The sequence below is a fragment of the Lepisosteus oculatus genome, chromosome 1 (genome assembly GCF_040954835.1).
Source record: "Lepisosteus oculatus isolate fLepOcu1 chromosome 1, fLepOcu1.hap2, whole genome shotgun sequence".
Lineage (NCBI taxonomy): Eukaryota > Metazoa > Chordata > Actinopteri > Semionotiformes > Lepisosteidae > Lepisosteus > Lepisosteus oculatus.
Genome location: NC_090696.1, coordinates 2547150 through 2571823, shown reverse-complemented (window position 1 = coordinate 2571823; position 24674 = coordinate 2547150). Strand labels below are relative to the sequence as shown.

General features: G+C 45.1%; 1 protein-coding gene across 1 annotated transcript in view; it reads left to right on the top strand.

The window, feature by feature from the left end:
* cyp26b1 (cytochrome P450, family 26, subfamily b, polypeptide 1) overlaps positions 1-23360 on the top strand; it is a 40627-nt gene extending 17267 nt beyond the window's left edge. Inside the window, exons 3-7 of the mRNA XM_006629094.3 lie at positions 5358-5582; positions 15877-16152; positions 16728-16883; positions 19606-19887; positions 20588-23360. Of these exons, the coding sequence (XP_006629157.1) occupies positions 5358-5582; positions 15877-16152; positions 16728-16883; positions 19606-19887; positions 20588-20980 (1332 nt within the window). The 3' untranslated portion in view covers positions 20981-23360. The remainder of the gene's footprint in view (positions 1-5357; positions 5583-15876; positions 16153-16727; positions 16884-19605; positions 19888-20587) is intronic.
* Positions 23361-24674: the final 1314 nt, after the last annotated feature.

The window sequence follows — 24674 nt, the reverse complement described above, 5'->3', positions numbered from 1 at the left end:
ATTATCCCTGTGCCAAAATACAGTTGAAAAATATAAATGATAAAATATAAACCAAAGGCACAGCAGGAGCCCAGAGGGTTCACTGGAGGAGAGCAATGTCCCTAACCTCCCCTCCAGCAACCTGAGCCTTTAACAGCCCTGGGAGGCCACAGGGGGCGCTGTGTTACTGAACCTGGATCACAGAGCATAGCCTGCGCCCAGGAGAGCACCTTTACCCATCCATTGATACTTCTGAACAAAATCAAGCATCTTCAGGCACAAAGACTGATCAGATTGTGAGGTCTTTACTGAGTGGAGCGTGTCTCAGGTGAAGCAGACTGGGACTGTTTAAACCCACCCTGAGCTCGCTCTTCTGCGTGTGTGTGTGTGCTCCAGGGCTGGCCCTCATGGGCCCAGGCCCGAGGTTTATTCATATGGAAAAGCTGGCAAGGAGGAAATTCAAAGGAGAAACAGAAACAGAAACAATGCAGGCCAACAGTGTGCACAGACCAGCACCTGACAGGTAGACAAACACAGCAGAGCTCTTAGCTGTACAGGTCTTGGGGGACAAGAAACCAGCTCTGGACACTTTATCACCTACTCCTTCAAAAAAAAAACTTGTTGTGCCTTTAAAATCTTTCTCATTTTCTGATATTAGACAAACAACAGAGCATCTGCTTTGGCTACTGAACATATGAACTACTTGGTTACTTGGGCCTTATAAAATTCTTACAGGAACTTTTTTGTTGTTAATAAACCTTTAAGGATAGGCATCTCAATATTTCTACTGCAGAGAATGATTTGTAAGTACGAGCCTAAACTATTTTAATATTCTCTACCATTATTCTAACATAAACAACAGCTTTCAGCTTTTTTTAATCAAGAACAGCACAACTTAATTGGACTACAAAGTAAACACATCAATGCAATAATTATTTGTAGCTCCCAAGCACAAGAGAAAGACTTCAATCTTTGAAACGTCTGCTCTGTCAAGAGTTTGAAAACATAGCCTTTCCTCCTCAGACGCCTGGTATGTCTGAACAGTAGCTGGCAGTGTTTTTGCTCCACTGTGTTTTTGCAAAAGAACAAATATCCTTGGATAAAGGTAGGGAAATAAAATGTCTGCCTAATGCAGCAGCTTGCATATTGAGAGAGGCCTTAAAGGTGTCGATGTAGAGTCCAAAATTGCAGGTACTGTATGTTCATTGATTATCCTGTACAGTCTCTTATCAGGAAAACATCATCTGGGAGAATCGGAGGAGACCGCTTTACAGATTGTTCTCCTTTAATAACACAACAGAACTACTTGTAGAGAGCAAACTTCCAAACAGACTAGGGGACCTTGGCAACAGCCATCTGAAAAGAATTTTTAAAAACAGGCAAAGAAAATTGAATGAAATGCTTCTTTGGAGAAGCTGATTGATTTTTGAAGGTGTAGAAATATAACATAAAGTCTAAACATGGGAATATGTGTGTATGAGAGTGTAACTTTCTCTGACCCTCTCTAGTTCTTGTTTTGTTCTTTTGGACCTCGCTCTGCTGCTTTGGCAATAAGGGATTCTTTCAGCTTGTCCCCTCTGTGATTCACAATCTTCTGCACTGTGTCACAGTGGCAGCGGTACAGTGCCAAAGCCCCTTCAGTATAATTGCCATGCCACTCTGTTGCAGCCCCATTCTGAAGCCTCAAACGAGCTGTGTCTGTCAGAGGCGAGAGATTTAAACCATCCCAAGCCGGGAGCAACGGCTGCTCTGCATCCATACGACCCTTCAAAAGGGCAAAGAATTTGCTCTAGTGTTTGTTTTCATTAAGCCCTATTCATTGAGAGAAAGCCTGTTGAGGGCTTGTTATATGATGTCTGAGCAGGCTGCTAATGCACCATGTCAAGCGATTGGAGTGAACCTGCTGTTGGGTTAACAAGAGACGATTAAGCCCTGCTTGGCAGAAATGGGAGGGACTTTTCTCCCTGAAGGTGAACAGCCAGTGAATTCTCCCAGAGCAGCATTGTGATTTTCAACACTTTGACACTGATTGATCTGCCTTCCTCATTATGTGCCAAAGAGTTTGGCTGCTCTTCATCTTCCTCACTCATGGAAGTTCTTGAGGAGGAGCACTTAGCCTCCGGCAAAGTCATTTGTTATAAAACCCCGCACCTGACACGGTCTCCAGCTGGCGCTGGCTCACACAGAGGACAGGGATCCGGTCCTGTGGGAATCGGGCCGCTCTGGGAGATACTGTACCTGCAACATGGGTCAGACCCAGTTCAGCCCTGCTGCAGCGTGGCGGGCTGACTGTGCAGTTCCTGACTCTGTCCTTGCTGTAGGTACGGCCAGCTACAACAGACTCTGGCACGTCGAGGTGCTTCAGATATTTAATTTGTACTGTGAACTGCTATTTCTGTGTCATGGGTAGGCAAGCCAACATTACTGGCAGTGTATGCATGTCTCTGAACTGTATTTTCTTTTCTTCAAAACAAAACAAAACCCCATGAAATTCCAGAGGGCGAGACTGAAACGGTGGCAGAATTTGTAACTGTTCCAGCTCGGAGCATTCCCTGAGGCTTTTGTGCACGTAAACGATTTCAAGCACGTTTTTTTTTTGTGAATAGTGCCTGTGAGTTGAAAATATGAGCAAATGAAACCCCAGATATTTATAGCCTGTTGACTTACTGTGACTGACTTAAAAAAAAAAAACTTCACTGCAAAATACCTTTAGCGCAGACAGGGCAGCACGGATACGCCAAAAAGCTGTGGCAAAACCCTTTAGGAATTTGTACAAAATCACCCTCTAAGCTCTGTAAAGATTAATAATATAAATAAAAACAACTGTCACTATTCGAACCTTAGCAAAGGAAAGTGAGGCCAACCCATTACTCGTTCTGGGTTGACCTCTACAGCCTATGTCGCAGGCCATGTCAATAGCTGACTATGACCAGGATCTCTCAAATGCCAGGGGCACAGCTGAGTGCCTGGGGGCACGTCTGGAATTAGTAGGATCCTCTCAGCACCCACTAGCCCCTGCTCTCTGGTGGACACTAGTGGGCTGGCTTCTGCACTTGGAGCTGTCTTTCCCATGATGCACTGCAGTGCTTCCCTCGTGTTGCAGGACACATGGCCCTGCAGGTGGGTCTCGATCTCTTCTGAGCAGGAGAAAGAGCCACTTTCTTGTGGGTGTGTCCCATATTTCAAGATAGTTGGCAGTCCCAGAATTTAACGCTGTCCTTGGTGGGTAGGACAAAATTCAGTAGCAGAACTGGGAACTATGTGTGGGCAGCCTGGGTGTCTAACTGCGTGGCCTTTTAAGAATGTTCAAATTGTTTTGGGTGTTTCTGTTTTAAAACAGAATGAAAATGTTCTGCGAGGGCTTTGTCCGGTTGTTCTGAAGTGTTGGAATGAAATAGGTTAGGCCTTTGGTAGTGAGCTCCAGGTCCTGTCGCTAGATTTCCTCAATAATAGCCAAAACATTATTAGCTTCCAGTTCCACCCTTCAGACACCATATTATGAGTCATTAAACTTTGGAGAGTTTTGTCTGTAGGCCCGAAGGAAGCTGTTGGCAGCCCAGATTGAATCCTGCGTCTTTGAGCTGATTTGTCAGTTGTCTCTAGAGCTTCTTCTTATGCACTAAGCACAGGCAGACATTGTCGTGTGGTAGCTCAGTCTTCAAGGTGTCCATGTGGGAAGAAGACAATTGTATGAAATGTGTTAAAGGGTAAATAAAATGAGAAACAAAAATCAGACACAAACTATTCCAAACTACGCCAGCCCTGGGCCAGGAACAAGACGGAGCAAACACAGAGTCTCCCCAGTCACCAGGCAACAATATTACATCATTCATCATTGTTAAACTGTAGAGCTACAAATATTTATATAAATATTTGCATCCTAATGAGTACATAAGGCAAGTGAATCAATCAAATAAGGTGGTCTAATAAACAGATCTTGAGTCAGTGAAAACTGGTGGTTCTAATTTAAAATTTGCATTACAACTGGAGGACAGAAGGGGAAACTATGTGGATGTGCATTTCCAAGCACAAGAGGCCCTTCTTTAGCCAACCGAGGACGCAGCAGCACAGTCTCTGACAGGTTAAAAAGGGCTCAGCTCCATGAAAGAGGGTTACGCATGAAATGCAGCAACAGAGACATTATTGCATAACACTATTAATCGCCTTATTGTACACCTTTGCCACAGGGACTGAGGGCACACGGCTTTCACATCGCAGGAAAACCTGCACAGCGGATTGGAAATGTCTGGCAAAAGAAAGTCTGCAGTGTGGCTATAGAACAAATACACTGAGCTTAAAGGTTCACTGACATCTGTGCTGAACTTTCTTTCAGTGCCTCTCTCATAGGGTTTGTGCTAATATCTGCAGGAACGCCTACCTCTGAGATCAGTTCCCCCAGTCTAAACCCCCAGCTACTACCCATAATACAGATCTTAAGCCCCTCCAAGTAATCTCTTGAACTAACCCAATAACAGTAATCCTTCACTGTAATTCATAAACCCTTTTTTAATCCCTAAAGCTAACCCTTGACACTGCAGCCCCAAAACCTACAAATATCCGCTAATGTTAACACCCAGCCTTTAAAATAATCCGTTAATTTAAAACTAAACCCTCACACTTAAAGCAACATGAGACTTCCAGCTCTGGCCGGCTGTTCTCCACCACAGAAGGAGCTCTGCTGCCTTTCCCAGCAGCGCTTATCTCCCTGTCTGTCTGTCTGGTAATGTTGCAGAAATACATTCTGATTTGCATGGGGAATAACCACGCTCATCTGTGGTTTTCAGTCTTTGCAATTTTACACTCCCTTTCAGATCAAATTATTTTTGCTAGTGCACAATTGAACTGTAAAACATTCCTTTAAAACAAGAAAATGTTTCATTTTGCGTTCTTGCAATATTTATTCTCATTCTCTTTTATACATCTTGGCAGTTGGACACAGTGTAAAATACATGTTATCTCATCCCGCTGTGTGTTTTTATACTGTGTAATTGCTGCCTTTCTTGCGCAGCCTTCTTTGTTGAATAAAAAAAGACAAACCTCTGACTCCTCCAGCACTCTGAGTAAGTATAGAGAAAGATGAAACAGAGTAAACAGCTTTTTGTGTACGGTGGAGTTTGTGTGAAGGACTAGTGCCTCGGTGGAGTGCAGGCTCAGTTTGCCTCTGCCTGTTTCCTTAGTGTGTTCCTGTCCCCTGTGGACAGTGGAAAGTGGTCCATAAAGCTGGATCCCAATCCCACTGCTGTGAAGAATTAAGGGGCAGGAGGACTGAGCTCCTTCTATAGGAATGTACTTGCAGGGTCCTGGGGGTCCGCCATGCAGGGAAGCAGAAAGACAAGGCAACGCTGTGGTCTCGGTAGCTCATGGTCTTCCCTCTGCAGGGATCCGGGTTCCACGCGTCACGGAGGCAGAAATACGGCAACGTCTTCAAGACGCACCTGCTGGGGCGGCCTCTGATCCGTGTGACGGGTGCGGAGAACGTGAGGAAGGTGCTGATGGGGGAGCACAGCCTGGTCAGCGTGGAGTGGCCCCAGAGCACCAGCACCCTCCTGGGGCCCAACAGCTTGGCCAACTCCATCGGGGAGATCCACCGCAAGAGGAGGAAGGTAGGAGGCTTGAGTCGCGCTGCCGTGCTCGACCGCGCGTGCACTTGCGTTTGTGCACGTTGTAACAACACAGCATGGTGGAAACGCCACAGCCCCGGGCTGATCAGACAGGATCTGCTCTGTAGAGCTGACATCCTGAAATCTGTTGGACCTACTCTGTCAAGCTGTTCAGTTTCTGTTGTGTATTTGGGATCCAGAGCTTCTTGAAATCACATAAGACCTGTCACATTTTCTAAAAAGAGAATTGCTCCTGGCTAGGTTCTGTGGTGTCTCTTAATTGGCGCTGTGCGTGTGTCCTGCTCTGGACTGGCGTCTGATGAATGGTGTTCCAGCACAGCCCTATGCATCTGGGATAGACTTTGGGCTTCTGCCATCCTCACCTGGGCTCAGTAGCGTTCCGATAATGGACCATGATTTAAAACCGTGCTTTCCAAGGTGCTGATTCTGGAAAAAGGTCATGAACGTTCAGGGTGCAGTTGATTTAATATAAATTGTGAATGCATAAATCTTCTAGCAGTCAGGTTTCTAACTGCAGGCTGGTCACTTCTCAGAGTCTAAAGCAATGAAGGAAACATTTCTTGAATGGTTCATTGTTTGAAGCCCATCACTGATCCCAAAGGAAGCAACAACAACATACCTAAAAACAGTTAATAGGACTGATATAGATGTGGGGTTTTATTCATCTATATCCTGAATTATCCAAGAGCATGCGAGACCTCAAGGATCTTGAGCTTCAGCTTCCCACTCAATACACTGCATCCCTTTAGTGGGTATTTTTGCCACAGAGCTACAGTGCGGAAGCTACTAGCTGGTCTGAATGCTTTTCTGACAAAGTGTTCTGAAGAGTTTTACTGGGATGTGAAGAGTTGTGAGTTGTGTAAAAGAACTGTCCCTGAGCCCATGTGCTTCTGGAAATGAAAGTGAAGTCGCTCTGTCACAGAGATGAATCAGTAGGTGGTGACGTTTTAGGGTGGCAGTGTTTCTTCATGTGTTTATTTAGTGAAGATGTTCGTTGCGCTGCTCAAGGAGGGGCGTAGAGCATGTAGGCAGAGTGCATCCTGGGAATGTGTGTGCTGGTAAATCCCAGCGCGTCATGACATGAGGAAGGGCCTGCTAATAGGGCGGAGCCCGCGGAGGGGGACGAGTGAAAGTGGATCGTGGGTAGAGCCACACAATGCAGGAGTCAGGCAGAGCAGTGAAAGGTAAGACTCATTTTCTTCCCCTTGCTTTTGTGTGAAAGCCTGCTTATCACCCCTTCAGCTTGGGCTCTGTGAATGAGGAGCGCCTCTCCAGAAGAGCAGACGCAGCTATCGCAGGGGCATCTCTGCCCGCTCCCTTTGTGCAACCGTGAGAACCTCCCTTCGTCGGGAGTCTGGAAAGAAAGGAAGGGAATGTCACCATCAGACCGGGCCCAGATCCGCCGATACTGACTAACGGGTTAACAAGGAGGTCTCATCGGGCCATTACAGGAAACTGCACAGGCCTTCCTTTCTTCTTCCAGCTGAATACTCCGGCCCCATTGTGCAGGAGCTGAATGCTTCTGTCTCCTGGCCAATGTGAGCAGATTCTTCCTGCAGCAATTCCAGCGGCTAGTGTTTCGCCTCACACACCTGTACTATTGAAAGGTCAAAGGAGTGTAATCATCAGCTAATCCTCCTGCACTGGGAGCCTAATGATAGATAATTAGTTATGTAGCATTTTCTTTACAAAGAGGGCTTTTTCCCCCATCGTAATAACATTTTCTCAGGCCAAAGCTGTCAGGGAGTGCAGGGCTGAACAAACACACATGAATGCAATGGAGCAGCATGCTGACCGAGCTCAGCCTGTGAAAACCCGAAAGACACAGCAGGTCTGATGCCGACGCTTGTTAGCACGGTTCCTGTATCCCTGCCAAGGCGCGTTGCCCAGGGATATTGTTTATAAAATATTAAACGAAACTTAAATGTTTAGAGAGGCTGTCTGCCCTCTCAGTGGTAACAAGGCCAATTGTCCGTGACTTCAAATAACAGTTTCAAAGTGTGTGGAAGTGCTTACAGAAATGGGAATTTCAGTACTGTTACACAGGCATTGTCTTTAGAATACTGTGGCAGTATTTATTTCACAGGGCCTGAAGTTTACATACGGCTTACACAAAATGTCAGGTCAGCTGAAGGAAACACTCAGAACACAAAGGTCACGTAATAACTTGTCTTTGCAGTGATATATGTGTTGACAAAGACCTGTGTTCAACATGGAACAAGCAGATACATTGTTGCAGGCAGCAGGAAGAAGCCAAATGGATTGGCTCTATGACCAGTCACGGGCCCACACAACTCTTTCTGCCTTACAAATTCACACTCAAAGAGCTTTCCTGGCATGACAGATGAATGGCACTGTTTCCGAAGTGTTTCCAAAGCAATAACAATTAGCAAAACATTTAGAAACAATTACAATAATAACCTATTATTATTCCGGAACTGGGATTCCAGTTCTATTTTGATCCCTGTTCTCTCTTCACTCTTAATTGATCATAATCCAGTTCTCATCAGAGCAGTAAAATACACCAGGAGATTCATCAGTGCCCCTATCTATCATTATGTTCGTGTTTCTCTCACTATGGTTCATGTAAAGGTCCATACAAACTGCATTTGCGTCCTTTTAATTTTAACAGGAAATGATGCGTTTGGACACACAGGTCACAGGCACTGCACTCAAGAACATCCGAGAGGTTACAGCTTAGAGGAGCCCGTTCGGTCGGTTTCTTGTCAGTAAGAGAGGCCAGGGTCAGCTGTTTCCTGAAGGAAGCCAGTATTATATCTGTACATCATTGTGCCGGAACTATTTTCTGGTTGCACACCTGGGTGTTGTTCATGACTTGCTGTATTGCATGCATCAGTGTGGATGTCAGGGGTGATGTGAGAACTTTTCTCTGTTAAACGGACTAAACAGAGTTTCCATGTAGGCCTTTCCTTTGAGATCAGACCACAATGCAGCTGACAGTGACAGTGACAGAACACCTAACAATGTAGCTGTGATGTGGAAGAAGATGACCAAAATTGTACACAATATTCCACATTAGATATTAGATTAGACCAGAGCATTGGGTGGTTATAACCTAACATCTCTTGATGGAAATTCTACACTTTCTACTACAGGTCTTGACATTTTAGCATTTTATTGCTTCTTCACATGTTCTAGAAGATGAAAATGATGTCTCAGCATGACCTACATAAAGAGCTTCAGAGATAGCCCCTTCTACCTCAGTGTTTTATGTCTCGCATCTTGTGTTTCCTGCTACCTGTATGCTCTGCAGTTGTTTAAATTTAACACCATTTGCCTGGTGTTTGCCCAGGCTTGTATTTTGTTTGTCTTATTGAATTTCCCCTACAGCTTCTACTGTGTTTGCCAATCCTTATTTTCATATCATCTGTAAATTTGACTTGTCTGCTACCTATTACAGAATCTAACTTGTTTATATAAATTAAGAATACCAGTGGGCCTAGTACAAATCTATGTGGTACTCCACTAATTACATCACTTCAATTAGAGCAATTATTCAATCAGTGGGTTTCAGCCCAGTCTTGAGCCACTTTTGGACGTTTTGTTAACAGTCAGTAAACAACATTTCCAAGCACAATTAGCAAAATATCATCAGGTCCTGAGATTTGTTTATCTTAAACTCTTATAATCCCTGTAACATTACTGTCTCTGTATGCTAATACTATTTAATATGAGGCATATGAAAGTTTGCTTAGACTGAAGCATTTTGTCTTTCACTTCCTCAGTAAACACCTCAATGAAATATTCATTTAATATTCTAACCATTTCCCTTTCATTGTCCAAACATTTCCTGTTGTTATCTCTGAGATGATACAGTGATAGATGCATCTGGATCATTCTTACAGTATATCTGTCTGTCATCAGAAAGATCCCTTCCAATTTCCGCTGAGACCTGCAAGACAAACTCTTATAATGAACAGCCAAAAAAGCCTTCCTTATACCTATTTCTTATACTACAAACCTTATGAGAAGTCCACTATAGCTACAAAGATGCAATCATCGCTGCTTCCTCTGACTGATGGTTTGCTAATCTGAGGTCGCGAAACCCACAATAAAACATTTCTGTGCAGGTTCAAACACTGGGCCCAAGTCGGAAAATGTCAGCTACCAATTTATTGCAGAAGCTGATGAGTCAAAACCAGGTCTATGAAAATTTCTTATGCTAGCTGGCTGCGGTAAAATACATCTGTGCCAGCTTTAACTGCAAAAAACAGACTGGACGCCTTGAGACTTGGCACAATTTGATTTGAATTCGGCTTTCCCAGACATCTCTTCCCTGCGTCAGGCAGACCTCACAGGCAGTGAGTGACTTGTGAAAGGGCATGTTTCTCTGCCTGGCCTGGCAGACTATGGTGGCAAATGTCTGTGAACTTTTAACAGGCAGTGACAGTCCTGGTAAGCAAATTATATCAGAGAATGGACCTTTTTTTCATCCTCTTTCATCATTTTGGTCACCACATTATGGAAAAGATATTGCTGCAGACCAGAGGAGAGCAATCAGATACGATTCAGAGAATATCCTGAAAGAACAGGATATTTTTCAGTCTTGAACAAAGGAATACAAGGCAACCTCATACAAGTATTCAAAGAGCTCAAAGGCCATGACAAAGTCAACCCAGTGGATATCTTCTGAATTAACAATCAAACATGAGCCAGCGGGCAGAAGTGGAAAGTATTAGGAAAGGATGATAAAACTGGCAACAGGAGGCATGTCTTTACACAAAGGGTTGTGGGAGAATGGAACAAGCTGCCCAGCCATGTTGTTGAAGTGGATACCCAGACTTCTTTCAAGAAATGGCTGGATGACATCCTTGGGTCGACTAGTTGCCGCCTGCCAAAAGGTCTAATAGGTGCCTCCAGGAGGTATCTGTTCTTATGCTCCTGGTTTGGGCTACGAGACCTTTGAGTTAAATCTCTCCTTTGTCCTTGTTCCATTTCAGCGCTAAAACGCTTCCATACATCAGACTCGGGTGCTGTTATTCTGTGAAGTTAGTGTGCTAAGGCGTGCAGGGGACAGACAAGTCGGAGGTGTGAGCTCTGCTCTGTCCTGATCCTCAGGCTCCTTTACACAAGTATGTGCAGCCCTAACCAGCGGTGCTGCTGGGCCTGGAGCAATTGGAGATTACACTAATTCACCCTGGCAGCATGATGCAGTTAAATGCTACCCAGGGGCCAACCCAAAACAATGTGCAAAATGGTAACATATGATTCCTACAGCTTCAAATCAAAAAGATGATCTTCCTAAAGTCAAAAATATTATTTTTTTTGCACACGTCGTCATGGACTTCTGATTTCCTTGCAGAAGAAAACGAATCTCTCCCATGGGAGATCCCTGCCCTAGCAGGTCTGTCTTATAACAGGAATTGTGTGTGATGTCCGCAGATTAAGAAGGCTGTGGTTGCTAACCTGGAACTGACTCCGTGAGCAGGCGTAGCCACTAGTTCAAGGCAATTAGACTTTTTTTTACAAGTCGCTTGAGAGAAAAGGATTGCCTTGAAAGTAAAAATACTTTTTTAAACAGCGTCTAATGCTTGTACTATGACCCCTTCCCCTCCCATCCAAAGAGGATTTACTAGTTGAAAAGAAATTAAAATGCAATTGCATAAGTGGGCCTCCTTCATACAAAAGCTGTCTACAGTAGTTCAGAGAAGCTAAAGCTGAAAAAAACATGTATTATTTACAAAAGGGTTAAGCATAAAATGAAAAGGCAAGACAGCATACTTGTGGTTAACATTACAGTACATGACTGTAACAGGCCAGCTTTAAATAGCTCTGTGGTGTGCCTGCTGTTCATTGGAGTAACACGCATTTCTAAAAACAATCAGTAGAGGGCGCAGCAATTTTAGTCTGTAGCTTGTTGATGGCTGCTTGTGCCAAAATTATGAATGAGAGATTGTGTTTCAGCCAGTGTGGGTTTTTTTAAAGTCCTATAGAACAGAAAAAGTCAAACCAGCAGCTTTGAACTTTTTAATAGAATTTTAGACATATGGAAAGTTTTAAAATATGAATGGAGGTTATTAAAAGGTCATGTTTTGTAACAAGGTAAGGAATAAATTTGAACTTTTTTAAAATATTTGAGATTCTCCAAAAAAATGGGGCTCCTCAGCACATAGACAAAGGACAGAGTCCTTTAGCAGCATCATAAATCTGTGAAGATGAGTGTCTGATATACTCATGTACTAACTGGAAAGCCCTCTCAGCCCTGCTAAACACAAACAGCAGTAACATGCAGCCCGTGAGCACCCTGGCCATCTGTGGACAACAGAGGGAGGGGCTGTCTTTGGCTGTCCTCTGCTTCGACACGGTCCAGCTCTGTGCCGTGATCCTGGTGTTAAACTGGGCGCTCCATGTGGAAGTGATGCTAATATGGGAAATGTCTCAAACAGGGAGGTGATTAAAGTCAACTGATTCCAGCTAAAGGGAACGGAAACAGAATGTGATTCTACTGCTGAGAACTGCTTCCAAGTCCTGTTGATGCTGGACAATGCACAGGACACTCCCAGACTCCACTGTCATTATAGAAGATGATCAAGCTACAGAAACAAGACATAATTCAGGGTCATTTAATTACAGCAATTTCAACAAAGTTTGAGAGAGTTTCTGACACCGTGACTCAAAATTACAAAAGGCTATTCTGTATAGTGTGGCATAATACAATTCTGTACAGTACAGAATGAAGTATGATATAGTATACAGTGCATTATAGTGTAACTGTTTCATGTTATACATACTTCAGAATTGGATGATACGTTTTCAAAAACGATTTCAAATAGCACTGCTTAATTACAGAAATTACAGAAAAAAAGTCAAAGTGGAAACCACCAATATTTCCAAAGTTTCCTCCAGTCTCTGGAGATTCTCCATGAATCAGATTTGCATCTGCGTTTTTTTCTTAGGTGTGGATTATTATCAGTGAGGAATAACAATTGAGCATAGTTGAGAAGCTGCTTGATTTGAGCAACAAAAAAAGACACCAAAATAAATTTTAGACTTGAGAGCTAGCATCAAAAGTCCCAGCAAGCCAGCAATCGGCTGGGCAGATTCCAAGTAAAGTGATCCCATCTGAGCAGGCCTCCTTCTCTGGTCAGATACAAATACTACTCAGAAGCAGTCAGTGTCTTTAATGGCTTAACAGTGATGTATACTGTCTAAGAACATAAAACACATGGAAGTGTTTATAGGAAAATAAGTCTTCTGAGGGAGCAATTTAAAAGAAAAAAATAAAAAACCTGCAGTTTCCATGAATCCAAATGAATTAAAAATAACTGTTCCTATCTGAACACTTCCACATGCTTTGAGTTGTTCTTTTCACACTCTTTCTTCCCCTGGAAATAAATCCTCTGCCTTCAGCCTTTAATAGTCGAGTCGCACACAAGGGAGTACCCTGCACCGCTGTGTACATGTAGCACAAATCACTAGGGGACTGAGGAAGCAGCCCCCCAGTATGACACAGCGATACACAGACAGTGACAGAAACTACACCCCTGGACAAGAGCTGGCGGTCAGAGGGGCAGGAGATCTGCCCTCCAGCAAGCAGCACAGGGCTGCTGGTCCTCCCGGTCACTGTAACACTGCCCCACATCCACCAGCAATGGACACCTTAACCTCTTGGTTTATCGTGGTGGAGGGGTGTCCCACTCCCTTGTTTATTTGGCCAGGTTGATATCCCTTTTTCCAAGCAGGTTAAGGCCAAAATGTCAATTAAACGTTTTACTTGAGCGCTTCATTTATTGCTGGATTAATTCACTATAGCGCAGCCTGGCAGCAGAGCCTGCCCCTGGCGTTGACAGGTATCCAGAAATGTGATGCTTCAGTCACTGCTTTGCCATATTTTCATGTGTAGCGTAGTGTGATCGTGTGCAGGAGCCCTAGCTCTTTGATGAGAGCTGTAACCAGTGTTGTTCACGTGTCCAGAATCTCTCTCTGAATCGCACTGTGAATTACTGGCTGTCCCAGAGGGGCTCATCAGTTGCAGTCAGACGCTGACTATCCCCAGTCTACCCCTCCACCCCACAGTAGCGGAGACCCTGCAGTGTGTGCTGCCTGTCTGAATCGGGAAGGAGAGGCATGCTGGAGAGCAGCGTACAGATTCGCACCAGAGAGCCTGGAAGTGTACAGTACTTAACTTCTTAACACAGCATCTGATCTGAACTTGTGCCTCAGCAGTGCAGGGCTCTGAATGTCTCATTGTTCATTCATTGGCCTGACCCCTGAAAGCAGCAGGGAACATTTACAAAGAGAGGGAGAGGGAGGCCAGGCTGGAGAAAGACTGGGTGTAGATGAGAGGGGTGTGTGGAGACATAGTGAGGGAAAAAGAGATGGGAGTGTCTGGGGAGGAGGGAAAAAGAGAGAGAGACAGAGAGAGGGAGGGAAGAAGATACATTTGCAGACTTAAGGCTACCTCTCTGCAATTTTACAACCCTGGAAAACCTTCCTCAGCCAAAGTATTTGGGGTCAGATCTTGCCGCGACAGTGGATAAAAAGTGCTATTGTTAGCCCCCAGAGCTGGAGTTTTAAGGGAACATGGATGTTATTTTACCAAACAAACCCTTGCGAGTGAGACGCATTAGAAATGCACAGCCTGGGCCAGGAAAATCTTACCTTTCTCAGGGGCTGCTGACAGTCAGGGAAACTCTCCTGCTTACAGAGTATGTTTAATTTCTCTTTTGCTTTAACGTTAAAAAAAGAAAGAAAGATTTTTCAGAAAATTCCATTGGAAATAAAACACATAAAAAATGTGTTTTTGCAAATCGTTTGACCCTTTGGCAGAGTGACTGGGTAATAGTCGATGACATTTTCTCTTTTTCCTACTATTAATCAGGCAGCACTGAACATGCTGAGACCTCTGTGGCTTTGCCTTTGTTAATAAGTTCAGTGTCCCGCAGGGGAGGAGAGTGTAAAGGCGGGCTGTGCTGGTCAGGTCCGAGTCAGTGCTGCTGTCAGAGACAGCTGAGTGATGTGGAACTTGAGGACAGCCACTGGGGAACTGCAGGAAGAGAGACAGAGGAAGGGAACTCCAAGAGTGATGTGATGCCGGAGAGGGGCGGTGTTATCAGGCGGGGGGTTTGCCCTGGAAGGAGGTTTATCATGGCTGATTGATCGCTTAGCAGATGTTGTCAAGAGCCTTTTCTGCCTTGGGGGCGAGGCAGGTTGGGGTGAAATGGAAGCTGATGAAATCCTGCAGTGGAGTGTCAGCGAGTGGCAGAGGGTGTTGTCACGCCCTCTGCAGCCAGAGGGCGCTCCTTCTCTGTCCTGTCCCTAGTTTCCGGTCTGCTGTCCTTCCTGTCCCTCTCTTCCTTGGGCTATATATTTCCGGGTCTTGCACTCTGTCCTCGCTCAGCATTGAGGTTCGGATGTCCTGAGGCCCGCCTAGCACCAGGGTGCCCCACGTCCGCTCCCTGAGGGCATAGGTTTCTATACGGCATTCCTGAACTCTTTGCACTAATGAGCCCGGGCCTTTTTCCCGTCTTGCCGCTACGCATATGGGTCTTTTTCTGCTCTCCTGCTCCCCACGGTTAGTCCCTTTGGACGTCCGCGACAGGTGTCAGTCCTAGCATGCAGAGGGCATGCTGGGAAACCACAAATCTCCAACCTGGTTTCTGGAGTTCTACTGGCTCAAGAGGCTTCTTGAGATTATCTCACTGAGGAGTTGCCAGTATGTGTTTCTGTGACCAGCAATAGCGATTGAGCTTTCACCTTACTGTTTCTGCCCTTTCATTCCTTTTCATACCGAACCCTTTGTTCTGAAAATACGAAATTATGTTCTGAATGCGTGAGCTTATTGGCTGCCAGTGAAATACTGTCTGTCACACTCTGCTAAAGTAAACAAACACCTGCAGCCCACAGGGAAACAGTATTTTATCCCTTGTGAAAACTGAGGCCCTCTATAGAGGCCAGAAAAGTATCCTATGGCTGTTAAAATGACTGGGTGATCTTGAGATCGGAAAATGCTGTGAGATTGAAAGAGAGGACATTCTCCATTTCTTCTGCACACACAGCTGATGGGAAAAACAGCAGCTCCTTTAATCAGGGTCTGCATTTCAAACCCTGTCTTTGGATATTCTGCCTTGCCGGACACCAGATCAGCACCAGTGACACAAAGCACAGTCCCAGGGCTGGACACACTGGTCAAGTTGGATGGCATCTAGGGGATGGTGCAGTCTGGGGCTCACTGCCTCTCCTCCTACTGCTCTTTCCTCTCCGGTGGTCACTCAACAGGCGCAGCTGACCCTTCTTGTCCCTCCTGGCTCCGCAGGTGTTTGCCAAGGTGTTCAGCCACGAGGCCCTGGAGAGCTACTTGCCCAAGATCCAGCAGGTGATCCAGGAGACGCTGCGGGTCTGGAGCAGCAATCCCGAGCCCATCAGCGTGTACCGGGAGGCCCAGCGCCTCTCCTTCCACATGGCCGTACGAGTCCTGCTCGGCTTCAGAGTCTCCGACGATGAGCTGAGGCACCTTTTCCACACCTTCCAGGACTTTGTGGACAACGTGTTCTCCCTGCCCATCGACCTGCCCTTCACTGGGTACAGGAAGGTACGGCTGTTCTTCCGCTATGCTCCCTCTCGTTTCCAGGATAAGGGAACGAGGGCACACAGCAACAGTTTGTATTTCATTCTCTGAACAGAACAGTGCCAAACTAGAGGCGGACCTTCTGGAGAAAGTGGGCCTTTGAGGGCTTCTGGAGCATGTACTGCATAAATTAACCCCTTTCTTCCAATTCAATTAACATTTTATTTTTGGAGGTATTTCATATAAAATTACATTTCACTTATGGATAATAAAGATACATAAAATCTAAATCTAAAATGAATCCTAGGTAAAAAGATAAAAACAGAAAAAAGTCATATAATTTCTAATTATACAGTATAATATCAGAAAGAAACCTCTTTTTTAGTTCAAGTTGTATAGACCTTACAATCAAAAATGATATCAATCAAAATCTCTCTGGGGATGATGAATTGGAAAGTATAAAATGAATATATAGTAAGTGTTTTAGTTATTTCAATCCAAAAAGGACAGGTGACGAACACATCCGGTTCAGTGTGATTGCTGGAGTTCAGGGAATGTTAATGGTGCCTGTGTCAAGTGTGTGCATGCCGTCCCTACAGGGCATCCGAGCGAGGGACACCCTCCAGAAGGGCATAGAGAAGGCCATCCTGGAGAAACAGCACTGCAGTCAGGGGAAGGACTATGCTGATGCCCTGGACATCCTGATCGAGAGTGGCAAGGAGAACGGCTCGGAGCTCAGCATGCAGGAGCTGAAGGTAGGCTAATCCTGCATTCCTCTGGGCGTGCACAGAGTGTGGGGGAGACCCAGGTACAGAGTCTGCCGCGCACCCTCTGGTCAAACCTGCTGTCTCGCTTCAGGAGAACCAACAGTATCCTTGTGCTGCCATTGTAAGCAGTACGAGAAGTGAGAGGCGAGACCGCTCCGTCTGCTTCTCCTCTTGGCTCCTGTACTGGGGCGGAGTCCTTAAACAATGCTAAATTGCTCAGATGGGAAAAGGTATTCTGGCTGAATAGCATTGCTGATGTTTTCTGTTTAGAACACAAGACATCTTTCATGACCGGCGTCTGGGTTTTATCCAGGTGTGCTTGAGTGCTTCAGAATTGAATTGATTTTCTGATAGGGCGCTGGACTTTCCGGAATCATCAAATGTTGCTTTAATGTGAAATTATTTGGTGGGAAAGCCTCAGTCTTTCTGCAGGCAAGTCTTGCCTCTGGCTTCTGAGGCAAGCTAGTGGTGCACACCCACAGCTCTGGAGGGCTGCAGCTTCTCTGCGCTAACTGGCCTAATGGAGATGATTATTAGCATCATTACATGTTTCAGCTTTGCACAATTTAAAGAGACCTAGAAAACCTTCCTGATTTTGTCCCTCAAGGATTGGTTTTGAGATCCTGTGGGTTAAGCTGATTATACCTCATTTCATAAACTAAGTAATGTTTATGTGCCTCACATTCTCCAACAAAAGAGTGGCAAGTCAATCAGGTCATTTCTGGCTTATGAATGCCTATCTCAAATGACTGCAAAGGAACAAGTAACAGGTGACACCTGAAGAAGGCTCCACAAACTAAATGTTGTGTTTTCTTTCTTCTTTTTTTCAGCATGGAATAAACCTATTACTTGTTCTTTTGCAACGTACGCATGCTGACGCAGCTCCCCACCTGAACTATCTTAAATGACTGCTTAGAAATTTCTTACAACTGATTTATTCATTTGGCGCTTTTATCCAAAGCAACATTACATTTTTATCAGCTTATGCAGCAAAGTATTTTGCTGAAGCAGTCTGATTGTGGTACCTTTCTCTAGGGTACAGGGCTGAACCAAGTTGCAGTTTGAATTTCTATGGCTCCAAAAATGCTATAGCACTGTTTTAGTGACATTGGTGTAAAAATCAGTACAAGCCTTTAAAAAGACAATATTAAGTTATCAGTGCTGCATTAAAAAAATGATTGACATAAAGTCATCTCATAAAATTAATTTAAGAATCTGTAGAGTCTACATGGATCATAATATAGCTCTCAGGACAGGAGAACTAATGACCTTACTCAATGTCTACCAGTGTTCCCTGTTTCCATGAACACAGTACTCTGTGTTCTAAGTCCTCTAGTTCTATGCTAGACGGGAGGAAAAGCATATGCTTTACAGGAGTAGAGCAAATGCCACTTGTAAATGCATAGCTCACTGGGATCTTGGTAGAATGGATTAAGCATGAGACACACATTGGGAACACCTTCAAATGTTGAGAATTTGAATAACCAGGGTGTTGTTTGGCCTTATCCAGACGTGGCTCAGCATGTGATGCAAGCTAAACCACTCTGATAATCATGGAAGATTCCAATTAAAGCTTTTACGCTAAGAATCTCAAAGGTTAATTCTCTCAAATACCTGAATGGTAGACTTAACAGCCTGGTTTCATCCCTGACCCCCTGCACTGGAGATTACTCAGGGTTTCATTTCAGTCACTGATACAAGGCTTTACCAAGCCTTTCAGTTCTGTCTCCTGCTGCTGAGCTGCTGAGCTGCTGAGCTTGTTTGAAAAAGTCATGCCCTCTACTAGGGCATGCTTGTTTAGAGGCTAGGCATAGGCTCTGTCCCCTGACAGCTGAGGTCCTCATTGACTTGCTGCCAGACAGTTTCCACAGATTGTAACAGTCCAGGAAGATCATCAGGAAGACATGAACAACATATTGGTACACTTCGGAAATTCCACCTACTGTATCTTTTACTGCCACAGGAATTGAGGCTCTGCCAAACATGACTCAACACTTTCTTGTCAGAAAGCCTGTGCTCCAATGTCAGAGGCTCTGTGTGTTTTTTATCTTTACTGCCCTTGTTGCAGAGTAAAGTTGAAAATGGTCTTGTTGGAGTGTTATTTCATGAAACACTCTCAAGTGGTGACAGAGAGATGTTTTAACATAAATGCCTACTGAGGTTTTTACTTCAACTCAACAAAGTGTTTTTCCCAGCCAAAGAGAATGTTTGGCTTCCATGTAGTATACAGTACATGGCTGCCTCGATCTCTGACAAGGCAGGACATACCTCCAGACCCCAGGTGGATATCCCATATCATCACATAGATATACGGTGTACACTGTTTAAAAAGCCAAGATTCCATGCTCACGCAGACGAAGTGACACTGCCAATCAAACATTTTCTGTGTCCAGATCTATTATACAACATGACTGCATCACTTAAATTACAAAACCGAAGCCAATATCGAAATGAATCATGTTGTAATACATCGTATGCTTATTAGACCATGCCTGTGTTGATAATCAGTGAGTGTGAGGCACCACACAGACAGCCTTTTCCCAACCAGACAGCCAGATGCTCTTGCTGCTCCCTTAATGCAAAGTGCAGCAGGGAGCCCAGCTGGGGAACCAGGTCCTGTCGCGCGCCCTGCGCCCTGTGCTCAGCCTCCAGCGGTGGTCGTCCTGCTCTCCCTGCTGTGCTGTGACCGCGCCCTGCCTCCCTCCCGCAGGAGTCCACCATCGAGCTGATCTTCGCGGCCTTCGCCACCACGGCCAGCGCCAGCACGTCGCTGGTCATGCAGCTGCTGAAGCACCCCGCCGTGCTGGCCAAGCTGCGCGAGGAGCTGCGCGCCCACGGCATCCTGCACAACGGCTGCCTGTGCGAGGGGGCGCTGCGGCTCGACAGCATCTGCGGCCTCAAGTACCTGGACTGCGTGGTCAAGGAGGTGCTGCGGCTCTACACGCCTGTGTCCGGGGGATACCGCACGGCCATGCAGACCTTCGAGCTTGACGTGAGTGTCACTGCATAGAGTCGCCGATAACCATGACATATGGAAGAACTAATCATTATAATAAGAATAATTCCTTACACTTACTGTATATAGCGCTTTTCTAGACACTCCTCTCAAAGCACTTTACAGATCATGGGGATCCCCTCCACCACCACCAGTGTGCAGCCCCACCTGGATGACGCTCCAGTACTCTCCCCACACACCAGCTCTCAGTGGGAAGGAGAGCAGAGTGATGAAGCCAGTTCAGAGATGGGGATTATTAGGAGGCCATGATTGGTAAAGGCCAGGGGGAAATTTGGCCAGGACACCAGGGTAACACCCCTACTCTTTTCGAGAAACGCCCTGGGATTTTTAATGACCACAGAGAGTCAGGACCTTGGTTTTATGTCTCATCTGAAGGATGGCACCTTTTATACAGTATAGTGTCCCCGTCAATATACTTGGGGCATTGGGACCCACACAGAGGGTGAGTGCCTCCTACTGGGCCCACTAACACCTCTTCCAGCAGCAAACTTAGTTTTTCCCAGGAGGTCTCCCATCACACCTGCTGAGCTTCACAGTTGCTGCTGGCCAATGTGCCTTAACGCACGTTCAATCCTCCCTCTGTCAAGAATTTCAGTTTAGTGACCCCCCCCCCTTCATCTGGTGATGGAGAGCAGTGAGCTGACGGCCTCTCTCTCTGTCTCCTCCTCCGCTGCAGGGCTTCCAGATCCCCAAGGGCTGGAGCGTGATGTACAGCATCAGGGACACGCACGACACGGCCGCCGTCTTCAAGGACGTGGACGCCTTCGACCCCGAGCGCTTCAGCCAGGAGCGCAGCGAGGACAAGGAGGGCCGCTTCCACTACCTGCCCTTCGGGGGCGGGGTGCGGACCTGCCTGGGCAAGCGGCTGGCCACGCTGTTCTTGAAAACGCTGGCCGTCGAGCTGGCCAGCACCAGCCGCTTCGAGCTGGCCACCAGGACTTTCCCGCGCATCATCACCGTGCCCGTGCTGCACCCGTCGGACGGCCTGAAGGTCAAGTTCTTCGGCCTGGACTCCAACCAGAACGAGATCATGGCCGAGTCGGATGAGATTCTCGGCGCCACCGTCTGAGCCAGAGAGCCGGGCTGGCAGGAGGGACTGCGGGGAGGACGTCGGGTGACTGCGTCCACAGCAGAACAATGCAAGCAACACGACAAAACACAACAAACAGCAACACAACAGACTGGTGCCAACAGCGCGCGCAACCACCGCGGACCACACCACGGACTTTCTTTCTGAGCGACCGATTTTATATGAAGAGACAATACGAGAAACAACTGCCAAAAATGTATAGATTTCGTTCTCTCTCTTTAAATCTTTGCAAGAAGCCTCTGACAGGATTCGTCCAGCCAGGAAAGGGCAGGGGTCACGTGAGCCCCCTCGGGGAAGTAAGACAGCGGGAGGGGAGAGGTGGAACACGATGAACAAGAGGGAAGGAGGAAAAGGAGGGATCTAGGAGCTGCTGGGAGGGGATCAAGGAATGTAAGGAATGGGACTGGGATGGAAATTGAGTGCTGGGAGAAAGGGGGAGAAATTTGTAGGGATGAAAGAGATAATGCCTTAAGCAGTCATATTCACAGGAGAATATGACCTTGCATTGCTTGCATGAGGTACCAGGGAGAGCGTGGAGCTTCATGTGAAACTGTGCGGAGGTTGCTGTTCCAGTTTTGTGCATATCTAACAAAGAGGTAGGGAGTCAAATCGTAGCTTACTAACGTGTAACGTGTGCTTGGTCACGTTAGTGCCTCATAGAAATAACTGAGCAGATAGGACATCCTGTGTGCTGACAACCCACTTAGAATTATAAATACAGGAGAAATGAAAGACTGGCAAGTGTTGGGTTTTGCCCAGAACAGCTATCTGCTGGTAAAAAAAATAATAGTGAGGTTGAAATGTTAATTCATTTAGACTGCTTTGTGTGCAGTTATTGTCCCTTTGTTTTGGTTTTTTTGTGTTCTAAGCAGAAAAAAAAACTTTTAAGTTTATACATAACATTTGCAAATCCTTTGTTTTTTTTCATTAAGGGTTAAAGGAGAATGTGAAGTTTTGCCAGCTGCACAAAAATCACATTCTTAGGAGGTGGAAAACTATCCCCTGGTTAACTGAAATTCAAGTGTTTTGAGCAAAGAAATTGATTAAAGTTAAAACCAAACTGTCCTCCAATTGAAAAGAGTTGCTTTTCTGTGTAAGATATTCCCTTCTCTTTTAACCTTTTCAAAATACATTTAGAATCATTATTTCTTGTTGTACCTGCCCGATTCAGAACAGACAATGGTGTGATTTTGTCATGTCTCGGCTCGCAGCTACAAACACTGTGTCCGCACACGGGGAAGAATGTGGAGGCGTGGACTCCCACTCCCACCCACTCCTCACAGGAAACACAGACCCTCATGGCGGCTCATGGCCGACGGGAGGAGAGGTGCCTCAAGCCCCCTGGAGCCCCCTGGAGCCCCAAGGGCTGGCTGTGTCTCTGTGATCCCGGAGAGCCCTGTCCAATAATCCTGTCCTTCCCTCGGGAACTGGATTATGAGGCATTGCCACTTCAGGAATCCCAGTTAGCGCACTGACATGACCCAGGCTCGAACCCGTGATCACAGAGCTCAGGCTGTTCTTGTGGGGGAAGTGTCTTGAACAATTGAGCCACTCAATTGAGCCCTGGCCCTTTTCCATTTCACAAGCACATTTTGACAGTCCGTGTTCAGACCCTTGGTCAAATCTGCTGCACGATACCACTGACAACGCTGTGCCTCTGCTGCACCTTGTACTATTTTCACTCACAGGACTTTACAAACTGTCATAATGGTTTAGCGAGGTGGTGAGATTCGGAACTCTCTTTGGAAAGCAAGTGTGGTTCTGAGAGCCAAGAGCAATGGGTGAGAAGAGCCTTCAGGCCCATTTTAGCGCATCATAGGGTAGCATATTTGCAGTTTCTCGTTTTTCTAATAACCTAATGTTATTGTTATAATTATTATAATTATTATTGTAATAATAAATATTATTTTTAAGTGCTATTTTTGTTATATTTCAGAATAGAGATTTAGTATAAATAAAGTTTTGTTGGTAAATATTGTTATATTTAGTACAATAAGAATTTCCATTATATTGTAAACAGTGTTTAAATGTTAATATTGTTTTTTATTATTTTTATTATTATCATCATCACTGGTGTTGTTTTTACATTTGGTTAATATGGAACAAAAAGAAAAAAAACACAAAAGTGTGATGTTTGTGATGTATGTTAATATTTGGTGCCATGTGACCACATTCTGTGTTCAGTGGACAGCTGTGTGCGTTTGTCCTTTTGTATATATTTCTTTTTACGATTCAGCATTTCACTTAGTTAAAATATGAATGTTGTTTTTGTGTCTTGGTTTATTTGTCATCTGTGATCTTTAATGTTTTTTGACAATTTTATAGACTCCTATAATAAAGTATAAAAATTCTCAACTAATTTGTGTCCTTTCGAATACCTGCTGTAAAAGTGAGGCAGTTGGCAGACTTACGGAGTTATTTGGAAACTGTACCTTCTGTTAATCATGCAAATATCTTCTGAGCACTGGAGGTTAAAGAATCAACACTGTTTCTCATCAGCGACTGACCAATAACTACCTGAAAATGAATGGAACTTCATCTCGCAGTATTTATTTTTGTTTTTTTTTTTTTTTTCCATTTTGTTTCGTGTTGGAATAAAAGATGCTCAAAGCGACTATCTGGAAAATACAAAGGACACACTCATTCCCCTTACACAAAATAATAAAGTTAGTATTCACAATCGATGAAAAAACAACATTTTCACCACCTACTGTGCAGCAATTAGAAAGCGGCAACAGCTTAGCGTGGGAGATTTGTAATAGAGTGATTATTTTTGCAAAATTTAATAGCTGAGCAAAACTTTGACAACAGTTTCGGAAAATGTGTGTTAAGTTGAGGGGCAGAAATCAAGAGGGTGCGAGCACTGGTGTGATTCTGCACAGTGGAATCAGAAGTCATCGATCCCTTTCCCAGTAATCCAATATTCCAACAGAGCTGCTGGCAGCTGTTTGCCTTAACCCTTCCCTTTACATAAGAACCTACAGTAATTCAGGAACCAGGCAGAGCTCATTTGGTCCAACTAGCCTGTTAGGAAGTTAGTAACATATTGATCTGAGCATCTCATCCAGCTGGGTTTTTGAAAGAAGCCTGGCCATCAGCTTCAATAACATGGCTGGGGTGCTTGTTCCAGACTCCCACAACCCTTGAGGCAAAGCAGTGCCCCCCGTGCTCAGGGTTGATGCACATACTCTACACACAGTTTCCACTCGTGCCTTCTGGTTAGTGTTTCACTCTTTATTCTGACTAATGAAGTTAGTCATGGGACTCACTCTCCTTCAACCGAGACCATCATCGCTGGTTTTGCAAACTACATACAGAAGGAAATTCTAATTGTGGTAGATTTTTCTGTCTGGATATCTCCAATCTCATGCCGCAGTCTGAACAGCAAACACAGCTGAGGAAGTTCCTAAGCAACCTGTGGTTAAAGAATGTTTTCACCTTGATTAGATCACACACTGCAGTGTATTGCTGTGGTTTATCACACTTTTTGGCCCTTGATAAACATTTCTTGCCGTTAAAATTAAAAAGAAGGATTCTACTCCTTTAACGTGGTCCATTAGTGGAATGCCTTACAATGGAAGCCCCCTGGTTTTGTTCCATGGGTTCAGGACTCCGGATTGCTGAATGGAGCAATTTTATTCATTTGGAATTTGCTTGTTTTATTATTTTCTGC